Genomic DNA, 14076 nt, shown 5'->3' with positions numbered 1-14076 from the left:
ATCAAATGTGAAACTTTTTAATAGTTCCAAAGTTTGTAGCCAGTGTATAACCCTGGTCATTACACACTCCATAATTTGTTGTTTGCTCATTTCTTTCTCTTGGAAGATTCTGGCATTTCTCTCTTCCCATAAGGTCCACATCACTACTGCTCTAGTTTTCCTCCACATTACTCTTCCCCCTCTTCTTTGGTAAAACAAAGGTAGATGGATCAAACAAAAATTTTATCTCCGTTGGCATATTCCACCTGTTCCTAAACAAAGAGAAAAATCAATCCCAGATATTTGTAGCAAATGAACAAGAAATTAGTAAGTGGTAACAAGATTCACCATCAGATTTGCATAGAGCACCGATTTGCGGAAATACATAGAAAATGCCTCTTCTTTTGCAAGTAACCTAGAGTGTTAATTTTCCCAAGAGCCACTTCCCAACAAAAGGCCTTAATTTTAGGGGGAATCAGCTGAAACCAAAATTCTTCCAAGGAAAGGATAGAGAGGAAGGGGATTGGAAAAGAGCTTTAAAAAATGAGGCACAAGAAAAGGAACCTTTAGGGCTTGGGAACCAAACTCTTCTATTTGGAATAGAAAGCTCTAAGTAGACACTATCAAGAAGAAGGAAAAGCTTTGATACGACCTTATTTTTATACAAAGGCAAAGAAGGAAGAACAAGAAAATTCGAAACGACCTTATTTTTATACAAAGAAATAGATTACAAAGAAGGGAATAAATCCTTTAAAGGCTGGTCAACAAACCAAGTGTCTTCCCAAAGCGGAATTAAATTCCCTGAGCAAACATCATACTTGATATACCTGAGAAACTTAGGGAGGAGGCTATGAATTGCTTTCCAAGGTGCTGCCAAGGTAGCTCTACGTGATACACAAGCATCCCGACCGTTCTTCAATCTACCATGTATTCTTCTTTCTTACATTCCTTAGACCTAAACCACCTTCTTCCTTTCATTTACACACTATCTCCCCAGTTTATTTAGTGGTCCTTTCTAGTCTCTCCCGGATCCCAAAGGAAATCCCTCATAATCTTTTTTCTAATTTCTTTTCTTCTCTTGGTGGAATCCTATAAACAAAGGAAATAGATGAGTAGGTTAGACAAAGTTGATCTTATCAAGAGTAATCCTACCTCCCAAAGAGATATAACTTCTCTTCCAAGCAGCCAATCTCTTTTTACATCTTTCTATAACTAGGTTCCAAAAACTACATTCCTTGGGGTTTGCACCTAGAGGAAGCTCTAGGTAAGTCAAAGGCCAAGGGGTGATATGACATTCTAAGCATTCCACTACCCTATTTAGGACCCACCATGTTAATCCCTGCTATGCAACGCTTGACTAAATTAATTTTCAGGTTTGACACTTCTTTAAACTTCTTGATTAAAATTTTCAATCTCTTGACTCTCCTAATGTCTTCCCCTTCACAAAATATTATGATATTGTCTGCAAATTGGAGATGAGTAATTGGAACGTTGTCTGTACCCACTCTCCAACCCCTAAAATCATCTTCCCTTATTGCCTTAGAGAGGAGTCTACTAAAGACATCCGCCACTAAAGTAAAAAAGGAAGGGTGAGAGGGGATCACCTTGCCTTAACCCTTTGCAAGCTAGGAAGAAGTCTTTTACTACTCCATTAATAAGGATAGAAAAATGACAAGACCATACACAACCAAGCATCTAGTTGCACCATCTCTCCCCGAACTCCATTGATGCAAAACTTATTTAAAAAATCCCCAGTCCACCATGTCATAGGCCTTTTCCAAGTCCAATTTGCACACAAACCTTCCTAGATCTTTTCACTTCCTCTACACTTCCATTGGTTATCAGGATTTGATCAACTATTTGTCTTCCTTGAACAAAAGCTCCTTGATATTGACTGATGAGAGAGGGGAGAATTGCTTTGATCCTCAATGATAAAACCTTAGCAATTATCTTGTAGACACTAGTCACTGGACTAATGGGTTGAAAATCTTTTAGATGGCTAGCATCAACTTTTTTTGGAATCAAGGCCAAGAAAGTTGCATTAACTCCAGGGCTAACAATATGTGTATTTTAGAATTCCTTAAAGACTTGAAATAAGTCATCTTTCAACACTTCCCAACAATCCTGATAGAAAACAATTGTGAATCCATCTAGGCCCAGCGCTTTAGACTTATTCATGGAGAACACTATCTTTCTTATTTCCTCTTCCTCAAAATCTATTTCTAGCCATTCTAATCCTTCTAAACTCGATCTATCCTCCAAAGGTCTCCTATAAAAGGATTTAAAGTGGTCCACAAAAATTTTGGCAATTTCATTTTGACTCGAGATCAACTCTCCATTGATTTCCAATCTAGCCATAAAGTTTTTGCGCCTTCTTCCATTGGCCATCACATGAAAGAATTTTGTATTCCCATCCCCTTCCTTCATCCATTTATGTCTTGACTTTTGTCTCTAGGATATTTCCTCTTTCTTAAGGACTTCCTCCAACTCTTTCTTTAATTTCCATCTGAATTCCCTCTCTTCCGCATGGAGGTTTCTCTCACTTTCTACATTGTCCAATTCTTCAATTTGAGAAATGATAGTCAGTTTCCTTTTTTTCTAACCTTCCAAAATGTTCCCTATTCCACTCCTTTATTTTAGATCTCAATCTTTGCAATCTCTTATGGAATTTGATTCCCTCCCACCTTATCCCCCTTAAATCCTCCTTCCATCATTCCTCCACTTTCCAAACAAAATCTAGATGCATCAACCACTGGGTCTTTTGCTGCATAAAATGGAAGTCTGGCTTTCCTTGACTCGAACCTTCATATTTGCTATCCCAGCTTCTTTCTTGTGTCATTTGCTCCCATATGGTCATAACTGGGGCCAGTTTCCTTGATATCCCTAAGATCTATTGCTACTTTATGCAGATCAATCTCGATCTTGTCTACTTGGTCCCCCATCAGATAGGGAGAGAGAGAGAGAGGGAGGGAGGAAGGGATAGGCAACCCTTCTAAGTTGAGACCAGGAATCTATCCAATCTAACCAATGAAGAGGGGCATTGGTTATTTGTCCATGAGAATTTGGTACCTAACAGGGGAGGGTCAATCAAATTCTACCTTTGAATATCTTGCCTAGATTCCAAACGGGTTTTAAGAGAAAAAAAGGCTCTCCACCTTATCTACAATCTTGAAAAAACTGGTATCCCATACGATTGTGATTCCACCTACCAAGTTATTATCTGGACTAAAAATATAGTCACAAGCCTTAAAACCCCATAAGCTTTTGATCATAGACAAATCCATATTTTGCAATTTTGTTTCTCGAAGCAATAAGATATCCAGATCCCATTTCTTTAATTAGGCACATGCCACCATTCTCGTCCTCACTCCTAGACCCCGAATACCTCAAGAGACATATTTTAGGTTGCTCATCGTTTAGGACAAACTTCTCTCCCTTCTTCCCAACTTTGGGGTGCCACTGCTTTCTCATTGAGGCCCCAAGATAATCAGAAAAGTTCCTTTTCATGTTTGCGGTTTTGTTTGCCTTTCTTCATTAAGGCTCTTTGCTTTATAGCTACCAACAGGGGAAACTCCCAAAAATTCTCCAAAACTGAGAAGATTGGAGAGTACCTGGGCCAATACCTCCCGTGAACACCTGAACAACAACATTCATTGGGGTGTGACCATGCTTCCAATCTTGTTAATTTATGGTTTCTATTCTTTTGGATTCACCATTGCTTGGGGCTCAGTTGTGACAATGGAGTTCTCATTCGGAGTATAGGTTCCTTTTCAACCAACATTAACTCAAGGATGTTTTGATTCTTAATGAGTTTGGTTTCAAAGGTATGTTCTTGGCCAATGTTGCATGGGATGAGAGCTTAATTTCTCTCTTCTCCTCCATCTGCTTTTGCTAAATGAGCCTTTGTGTTTGATCTTCCTTTGGGCTATTTTTGGATTTCCACGAGCTTCTAAGCTTCCCCCTTTCTCTATAACTTGCAACACTATGATCGATTGCCTCCACGAGCATTCACCTTTCTCTAGTTGATAGGTGCTTTGCTCCACAATTATTGTCATTAATGACTTAGTCAAATCCTCATTCTCTTCTACCAAAACTTTCCTTATCTTTACTTGGGACAAGTCCCAATATTTCCTTCTATAGTGTTGGAGTTTCTAAGCCTCTAGAGATTGGCTAAGGTTGATTGTTGGTTTGCTTGGTAGGACCGGAGGATGGTTTGGTCCACCAGTTGGCTTGAATCAGAAAGCTTTTTGACTGGATTTGCAATAGCTTCATTCAGCTCCCCTTCCTTGACAACTATCTGATTTGCAAGGGTTTTGGATTTGAATTTGAAATTTCCCCTGTATTGATCTGGGTCTCTCATATGTGGCCCTTTCTCCCTTCTAGCTATGGGAGATCTATGGTTTATATTCCTTCTCCTCTGCTCTAGTATAACAGCCTTGCCTCTTTGCAAGTTTCACTTGCACCGTTTCGTGTCAGGTTGAGTAGCTCTATCATGCTCTTGTTCTCTGGTGACCATATCCAACCCTCTTCACTTGGGGCCTCTCTCTTGCATAACCTTCAACCACTCTCTCTGACAGCAACAATCCCACATGGCAGCCCCTTGTTGATATCCACTGCATTTGTTTGTCTAGCAAAGCTTTTATTTTCCAAACTCCCCATATTAGAATTGCCTCCTCATTTGCTTGCCCCTCAAGAGCTAACAAAATGAGCAGAAAGGATGGATTTTAGAAGGTTTTTTAGTGAATGATGGGGGGAACTAGAGTTGATTTTCTTCAATTTGGAGATGATACACTATTTTTTTTTTTCAAGGTAGCACAGATCTGCTATGCAGTCTTCTTGGTATTCTTAGGTTGTTCAAAGTAGTTTTTGGCAGGAGACAATGGTGGAATGGGTGAAGCGGCTTTGGAAAGCCAATTACTTATCCAGATTGGATAAGATCACTTTGATTAAAAATACATTATCAGATTTTCCTTCCTATTTTCTATCATTGTTCCCTATTCTTGCAAAGGTGACAAGGAATGTGAAAAAACCAAAGAGACTTTGAAGAGGTTGCAGGGATGAGAACAAGATCCATTTTGTGGCATTGGAGAAATTTATTCTCCATTTGGGGATTAGTAAGATTTAGAGTGGTGAATATGGCCATGCTAGGGAAGTGATATTGAAGAATCAATATTAGAAACAAAGACACTATGAAGGCAAATTACTATGTTGGCTTGTGTAACCATGGCTGAGATCCTAAAGGAGTAACCATGTCCTATGGTTGCTCCTTAGAGTTACAACAGTTAAATCAAAGGGATAAAATGCGGTGTAGGGGAATGGGTGTAAGTTTCTAATTTGATGCTTGGTGTGATGGCAAGCCTTTGAAGGAGTTATACCTAAGTCTATATCCAATGGCTGGTGATAAGGAGGCTGTAATTGGACAAATGTATGAAGTACTAAGAGGGAAAGTGGTGTAGACACTGAGGTTTAGAAGAAATTTATAGGATGTTAGGATTAGGAATTGGAAAATGTTACAACCCTTTCTTATGGGGACCGAGGGAATAAAAAAGAGATCATCTCATTAAATGGCAGACAATGAGTGGGGACAAGAGAGAAAGTGGATTTGTGTAGTGATTTAAAAGGCGCACCTGACTAGGTGCATAGGTGAGGCGAGGTCCCAGGCGGAGTATTTCCAAAAGGCGTGCGCTTGGTGTGCCTTTTCAAAATTTGTGCATTTTTCTGTTTTCTGTTTTTTTTTTTTTTTTTTTTTTTTGTGTGTGTGTGTGTGTTATAGCAGTTGGGATAGGAGCATAGAGAACCCCTATGGACTTGTTTTTATGTTATAGCAGCTAGGACCGGAGCGGAGAGAACCCCATTCATTATTCTTAAGAGTTTACATGCTTGAATATGTTTTATATGTTATGCTTGATTTTATTTTAAATATGTTTTACATGTTATGTTTATGTATTTTAATTTGAGATAATATGTATTTTTAAAGCATTTATTTTAAAATTTAAGTTTATATTTTTATTAATAATGTGTTTAATATTTTTAGATAAATAATATTTTAATATTTTGCATTTTTTGCATTTTTTGTTTTTTGATTTTTTTTTTTTGCAATTTTCTGCCTTGCTTCAAAAAGGTGTGCACCTCACCTTGCGCCTTGCACCTCGGGCGCAAATTGGCCCTTGTGGTTTGTTTTTTTTTTGTGCCTTTCGCTTTTAAAACACTGGCTTTGTGTTGGGTAGACTAGTGCAAATAAATCAGGTTTTGTTAGGTAAGTGGTATAATGGTACCTCCTTGATTAGGATAACTTGTGGCATAAGATAAGTAGCATTCATGGTTGAGCCTCTTATGGGGTGGCTTGTTGGAGTGACCAATACATATGCATTGCCTTGGAAATCCATCTTTGCATTTTCCCCTTAATTTTCCCAACTCATTAGATATGATGTCTTTCATAACACAGGAGAGATTTAAGAGGATGTTGCCCATTGAATTAGAGTAGGATGGGCAAAATGGATAGGTTCATCCAGGTCTTGTGTGTGAATACCACTTCACCTAAAAGGAAAATACTAAAGTGGTAAGGCCAGTTATGTTGTATGGAGTAGAGTTTTGGGCAGTTAAGAAACAACATGTCCAAAAGATGAGTGTGGTGGAAATGAGAGCTTAGATGGATGAGTGGTAAAACTAGTAGGGAAGGGTTAGAAATGAAGTCATAAAAAGGAGCCTAGGAGTAGCTCCAATAGGTGACAAAGAAGACCATCTACAACACCTGTTAGGAAAGGTAATCAGTTACAAGTTGAAGGGGCTAGAAGAGTTAGGGGCAGACTGAAAAGGGACTTTGGTGGAGGTAATAAGAAATGACTTCAGTGCTCGTAGTTTGAGGATGGGTATGACACTGAACAGAACAACAAAATCCCCCACTTCCACCCTCCATGTTACCAACTCTAGCCCCTCTTGTTGGCGCATCAGCTTCTGCGTTTTCTGTCATTGGTCATTCCCACTACCACCATTATGACATCGTCACTACTCGTTGGCACCATCATCTATCTTTTGACTCTTGTTGCCATATCATGGTCACACCAGTCACCGTCATAAACACTACTACACTACATTATTATTGTGACACAGCCTACAAGTGCTTTTACCTGCGTATTAGAATGAGATTGTACCAAGTAGAATGATATACTGCTTGAGTTCGAGTCATAATGGCAATTTCTTGTTAATGAATGGAATTGATTTAATGTTCTTTTTCGTTACAGTTGATGGATATTAATGAGAGCCCAGTTTATGTTATTCTCAATCCTGCTATCAATCATTCACAAAAGGACCTCCCTGTGACCATCTATGAAAGTGGTATGTGGACTTGCACTATTATTATTATTTTATAGTCTATCCAATAAAACTGATTAAAAATATCTATCCATGCAGGCCTGTTTGAAATGCTGTTTGATGAATCTCTTGTTGAACAAGTTCTTGTTTGTTGAAGCTATTCTCCTTTTCTTATTATTACAAACAGCTTGTGAGATGTGACATTTTGTATTGCATGCTTTTTTTTCAAGTTAACCATGAGAATTATCAATGTTATGGAGAAGTTACTAATGTAAACCTGGAAATTTATGCAATTTGCTTCTTTTCTCCAGGGTCATATATGCAAATTGCTTGTGATTAAAATCTACTGTGTTTGGTGGCATCTTTCCCCTATGAATTCAAATTAATGTCATAGGATGATTGCTGGAGGATAATTGATGGACTTTCTTTGATAGAATTTTGTAGGTATAAAACCAAGCAATTGTTTGTTACTTCGGCCTGGTGGCAAGGGTTTCTGGGTTTGAATTTGCTCCACTAACAAGATAATTCAATTGTGAGGGGGAAGCTGTGGGGCCAGTTTAAGCCCTAATCCAATTTGCCTTCAGGAAAATACCTTGGATGTTCAGCATTTACTAAACAATTCTACTAGCCAGATTGATCCACTACCTTGTTATCATCATTATTGTTTTTGTTGTCATCATCGTCATTAAATTGGAAAAAAGTATATCAATGATACTTTATTTTGGAACTGATACTGACAAATGATCTTTATTTTTAAATGGGAATGGATTGTTGCAACTTAAGAGTTGCATGTAATAGATGGGATTCCTCAGCTGATTTTTGTTCGTTCAAGCTACACTATTGAGGTAAGCCTTTCTCTTGTGGATGTTACTGGTCATATTTTCATTGCAATCTAGTATTTCTGAATTATTTCCTTCATTTTAAGACTGTAGAGGCAGAAAGAATCTCAGTTGATCATGTTGCACATCTTAAACCATCTGATGGAGGATCAGCTGCAACTCAGTGTGAGGTTTCTGGTTTAAGTGTCTTTATGTTTCCTATATTTCTGTTTGTGGTGTTCTGTTCATGAAGCAAAACCCTGTGTGTGAAAGTCTGAATTTCATGTTTTCTTTTTTTTTTTTTTGTTATTTTGGGTGCAGTGGCTGCGCATCTCACTGGCATTCATAGTTCCATCAAGATGTTGAATAGTAGAATCAGGGTTCTTCATAATTATCTTCTCACCATGCAAAGAGGTACTCTTATTTGACTTTAATATCAATATATAGATGCTGAATGTCATAGGAGTTCGTTGAAATGGCAGGTGATATTCCTTTGGAGGACTCATTATTGAGGCAGGTTTCTAGCCTTCTGAGAAGATTACCAGCAATTGAATCTGGGAAATTTCGAGATGATTTTCAGATGGTCAGTTTCTCTATACCTACAATCAGCAACAGGTCTTGAATTTATTTTGAACTTATTTTTGGTAATTTTGGACTCTTAGATTCAAAACTCATGATGAGAGGAAAATTCTGGTGATGCATCAGTGCTGCTTATCTGTTTATGTTTTAGTTGACAGTTGGGATTCTAATAGTCACCTTCTCCTTTTTGCAGGAATACAATGACACTCTACTTGTTACATATCTGGCCATGTTAACCAATTGTTCGAGGTGCACTATATAGGCTTTATTCCTTTTGTTTTAAGGGAAAATAAATAAAGTTCCTTCTTTTAAATAGTTAAGGGACAATGACCATACGATTATATAACTGAAATTTCTTTTATGGTTTTGCAGCACCATGAATGAGCTGGTCGACAAATTTAACACTGCATATGACAGACATAGTCAGAGGGGGGGCCGGATGGCTTTTATTTGATGGTTATTCACTTGCTGTGTTAAGGTGGGGTTTCTTTATAGAATCGGTTTCCCTGCTTCTTATAGGCATGGCAGGTAACATTTTGATAATTATTTTCATTGAAAAGAATGAGAAGGGAAAATAATCTGGATGTAGCACTGTGTTTTGTTTAATTATGGTTAATTTTCTCCATTTTCTCTGAGGTTCAGCTTCCCTCGAAGAAGTTTCTGTGTTGGGCAGTAACCCAACACTGGTTTTGATTAAAATCTGTTTTGCAATCAATTCCAAATTATTGCATGCCCATAATTTAATTTCCTAAGAAGATTCTTTAGATATGGATAAAATTTGGAGGCAATTTTGGTGGAATAAAAAACATTCCAATTATGGTTTTAAATGTGCTGTTTGGGATGTTTTGTGTGCTCCTAAAATATTTGGGGGTTTGGTATTTTTTTTTTGCTAAACTGAGGATGTTAACATTGGTTTTCTTGCCCAAGCTTGCTGGGAGATTTATTACCTCCCTTGATTCTATATGGGTTAAGTTGCTTAAAACAAGATATGTGATGCACAATGATGAAGTGCCCAAAAAGAGAATTAGATCAGCTTCTAATGCCTGTAAAGCTATAGGGAGTATTTTAAATGAGGTTCCAGAAAGATTTTGCATGCCAAGTTGCTATCAACTCTGATCTAAATATTTGGAGTGTCTTGGGTCTAAAATAATGGCAGCTGTTAGCACATACATGGAAAATGGTGATGAAAATCTCCTTACCAAACAGCATAGTGTTGCCTTCTGCCTACGTGGCAGAAGCATTTTTTTTTTTTGAAAAATGGGTCTTGGAAGCTGGGGCGTTTTTTCTTGAAAATCAGTCCCTTAAAGCGCCCATGCTTCCAAACATCATGTAAGATGTCAAGCCAGTGATGGGTTTGTTTTTGATTTTATTGATTACACTGTCCTCTCTACAGAGTAATATAGAAGAGGATGTGTTTCTCTCTTGGATTGCCCTAGCTTTTCATTATGTTTGGAGAGTTTGTAATGATTCTTTCTCACCAAGAGAAGTCTGGATTTGATATTATCATGGTTCGAAGTATCAACATGCTCAATATGCAAAAATCGAGTATCAAGCATGTGAAAGCCAATATACTGCTTCTATTTTAAACTTTAACGTGACAGCCTATCCTAGTAATTGATATTGTCGTACAATGATTCATATTTGAGCTCTCCTGAAATTTTCAGCCTCCTCTAAATGGAAACAATCTATCTCCTCCTATGTCATTTTTTTTTTCAAAATCCAGTGTGGTGGAGGTAATGAAGAATAACGAGGAAAGGGCCTATGGTTTTGTAAGATTTACTAATTCAGGAGCTTTTGTTGTTGCTGCTGCAGGTGAACCAAAGAAAGTAAAGCAAGGAATTCTGCAGATGGAGCTAGATGTTATTTTGTCAGCTATACTTCGCGTCGGAGCAGGGTTGGAGGAACTTGTGATATTCAATCGGGTTCCTTGATGTTGATTATGGCGATTGCATTCTTGGGAATGCTTACGTTTTTGGATGACAGTAAGTTTATTATTTCTAGGTTTAACAATATTACATTTACTTATATTAATAGAAGGTTTAATTGAGCTGCTCTTGAGTATCTGAGCAGGCATAATGTTTTCTTGATGAGCGTACGTTGTGATGGCATAGTCCAGTAGTTCACCATCCAGGATGGTGAATGATCCTTGTCCTGACGTCTCCTTCTGTTAATATACAAGTTATTTTATTCTAAAAAAGAACAGTGTGAAGTTCTGACCAGTTGGGAACTTTCAACATTGGAAAATGTTCAGACAGCCGATCCAGGCCAACGTTAGCCCCATACTAATAGGGGTGTTCATTACATCATGGTCTAGACTATCAAATCGCACCGCACCAAACCGTAGTTGGTGATTTGGTTTGGTTTCGTCTGAGGATTTTCAATTGTAATTTTTTGGTTTAGTTTGTTGTTTTCTTTTTTTTTTTTTCAATTTTATTAAAATTCATACCAAACAAACCGGATTATTAATAATATATTATTAATGTATATAATAATATAATATACATGTCTAAACAATTGTAAGTATTTATATATTCATTTAGTATCTCATATGTTAACGTTTCAATTTGATATTTGAATTGTACTTGTTATTTATGTAGGTATACATGTTACTTTAGCTTTCTAATTGGGTTAAGCCTAATAGAATGACCCAAACTGTATTAGAAATCAAATCAAACCATAATAAAATGGTTTAGTTCAGTTTGATTTGATAATTGTAAACCGTAATTTATTGATTTGGTCTGTGATTTAGAAATCGAAGCAAATTTGACCAAGAAACACCCTTAGTACTAGGCAAATTAACAAATGCATATTAATCGGTAAACAAATTGAGAACAAAACACCACATGGATCATCCCTTCGGTTTGAACGGTTAGCAAAAGCAAAGCCTAATTGTATCTAATGTTATTTGCCTAGTTGAAGAAAATATTGATCCATTGGGTATCTTATTAATCGTCACCGTCTCACTCACATTCTTTCTGCTCAGGTTTTTCATTCTTATTTCTTGATCAGAGTTTTCACTCTTTGGAATAAAAGTTGTTAAGCTTGGACATCAAGGCCCTGTTTGTTTTTCAGGAAGTTATTCGGGTAAATGAACTGGGAAACACTTACCTGGGAAAGTGTGTAACCTACATTTTTTTATTTTCTGGGTAAATATGACAATGACCGTTTCAGCTATAAAAGGTCATTATTAAAAGGGACAATTTTGTTTCATCCAAGTGTATGATAATGATCGTTTTAACTATAAAATCATTATTCAAAGGGGCAATTTTGTCTCATCCTAGTGTGGGCAATTTTTCCTCCAAGTGGGAAAATTATTTACCCTCCTAAGAGATATGCAAGGAAAATGATTTTTTATGAACCCCAATGAACATGGGTATCTTGATCAATGAGAACCAAAATCCCATTGATTTTCCCTTTCAAAGTCGGAAAAATGAGTGGGCCCTAATGAATACTAAGAGAATGGGAACTTCACTTTATTTGGATTGAGAATGTGAATAAGAGCTAAGGTTACATCAACACAACAAAGATGACCCTCTAACTAGGATTTGGCATTGGGCCCGAGGTCCGGTTCATTTGATGTTGGGCCTGAATTAAACTCAGTTGCAGTCCTTTTTGTAGAGATTTCAGTAACATGTTGCAAGCGTGTGGTATAAGTTCCATTTTCTTAAGGCTCAGTTTGTTTGCAGTTCCAATTTCATTTGTAGCAATGTAAATGCATCGAAGTTCAAATAGGGGTAGTGTAAATTCTGTTTTACTTTTGCCTTAGGTTTGAGTGTCTTATTTGTTTGTGAGAAATAAAATGATGTGGTCTGCACCTTATATGAAGGGAAATAAGAGGGTTATTTGTTTAGGGGTGAAGAAGAAAAATGTTGTTTCCACTTTGAATGGGGAGAATTGATTTAAAAGGAATGTGGTGAAAAATTTTCATCAGTTTTTGGGATGCCAAATTTGCATCGCTAGTGAGTACAAACAAGACAAAAAGTACACATTTTGTATCATGTAGGAATTCAATCATAATTACAAACAAATGGATGCAAAACTGAAGCAGATGCAAAATTTTTATCTGGTTCTAATTTGCACTACAAATAAACAGAGCCTTAATGTGCTCTATTATAGTTGTAAGTTTGGTTAAATCATTGCTTTAAAACTAGGCCTGGAGTATGGTTGTCAAACTAGACTGGGTCGACTATAGTGGTTCTTTCTCTGTGATTTTGTCTTGATTAATAATTGGGTCGGGAGTGGTTTTTATTGTTTTGAACCCATAACCCGTAAACCCCTTAACCTTGGTTCTGAACCGATTCATCCTAGGTCTCCACTACAAATAGCAGGAGACCTTACCAACCAGCTAGTTGGCACCTTTGTGATTATTGAGTTAATAATACATAAAGGTTTTCTATTTATTTTGTAATTTTTATTATATTTTATGTTTAAAAGGATTCAATAGACAATCTATAAGATAATTTTGGTTAAAAGCATTTGACTTATTAACATATAAACAATAAACGATTATAATGCCATTTTTATTAAGGCTATATTATAAAAAATTGGAGCTTTAACTTGTTATTTATAGACGATTATAGATGTTAGTATAATTGGGTCAGACTTGATTATCTTGATTACTGAGTCTGATTTTGTTCCATTCAGGATTGGTACACACTGTACTACTTTTCCTTCTACTTGGGTGGTTTATCGGTTCAACCATCTAGGTCACTGGGTCAATCTTTCCTATTAGGGATGTCAATGGGTCGGTTTTGGCTTAAGTTAGGAATTTGTATTATAGATTCTAAGGTGTCACTTTTTTCATTTAAAAACCAAAATCAACATATAAAGAAATCCTAAACTTTAAGACCATAAAGTTAGAAATAAAAAAAAGGGGGGGGGGGGAATCAAAACCCTAAAGCTGAATATGCGGGTCAGAAAGAGCAAGGGAGTGATCTCTTAATATGTGCGTTTGGGTCAAGGTAGGCTATGTCCTCCCCTGTTTTGGGGTTAAAAAAAGTCCAGTAACCACTAAAGAGGTTAAACAATTGTTCAACTAATCATATCGACCGGTTTAAAGTTTGAATTTGGGTCTCCCATTGGGCGAGAGTAAACAAAGGATATGGTTATCTGATTTTAAAACATATTCAATGTTTTAAATGCTAATTAAAGGGGTATTTTTATGGTATGCTTTTGTTTTCATTTGTTTTTGAAATTGTCACGTCAGCATAAAAAAAGGGGGCATTATTAAATTGTTTTTTAAGATAAATTTTGTTTTGAAAAGCTAAAGTTTTGTTTCAGAAAACAATATTTTTGAAACTATCAAAATAATGATTTTGTAGTATTAGTAATTATATGATTTATGAAGCGTGATATTAAATAATCAGAAGAAAACATGTTCTTTAAACTA

The 14076-nt window shown here is 36.7% G+C and overlaps 1 protein-coding gene across 2 annotated transcripts in view; it reads left to right on the top strand.

The window, feature by feature from the left end:
- The window catches only part of LOC148874964 (COP9 signalosome complex subunit 6a-like), a 31595-nt gene extending 20345 nt beyond the window's left edge, over positions 1-11250 (top strand). Inside the window, exons 3-11 of one of the 2 annotated variants that reach the window (XR_016104840.1) lie at positions 7221-7314; positions 8074-8135; positions 8216-8294; positions 8430-8522; positions 8591-8691; positions 8881-8936; positions 9060-9165; positions 10500-10669; positions 10758-11250. Coding sequence is in view for 1 of the 2 variants with exons in the window: in XM_088963936.1 (XP_088820062.1) it covers positions 7221-7314; positions 8074-8135; positions 8216-8294; positions 8430-8522; positions 8591-8691; positions 8881-8936; positions 9060-9141 (567 nt within the window). In the remaining variant the exon portion in view is untranslated. Of the gene's footprint in view, positions 1-7220; positions 7315-8073; positions 8136-8215; positions 8295-8429; positions 8523-8590; positions 8692-8880; positions 8937-9059; positions 9166-10499 lie in introns of both variants that reach the window. The other variant, XM_088963936.1, reaches the window with a different exon arrangement.
- Positions 11251-14076: the final 2826 nt, after the last annotated feature.

The sequence above is a fragment of the Nelumbo lutea genome, chromosome 1, assembly GCF_056320005.1.
Source record: "Nelumbo lutea isolate HS-2025 chromosome 1, American lotus-T2T, whole genome shotgun sequence".
Lineage (NCBI taxonomy): Eukaryota > Viridiplantae > Streptophyta > Magnoliopsida > Proteales > Nelumbonaceae > Nelumbo > Nelumbo lutea.
Note: the sequence above shows the minus strand (reverse complement) of the source record. Positions and strands in the feature narration are given on the sequence as shown.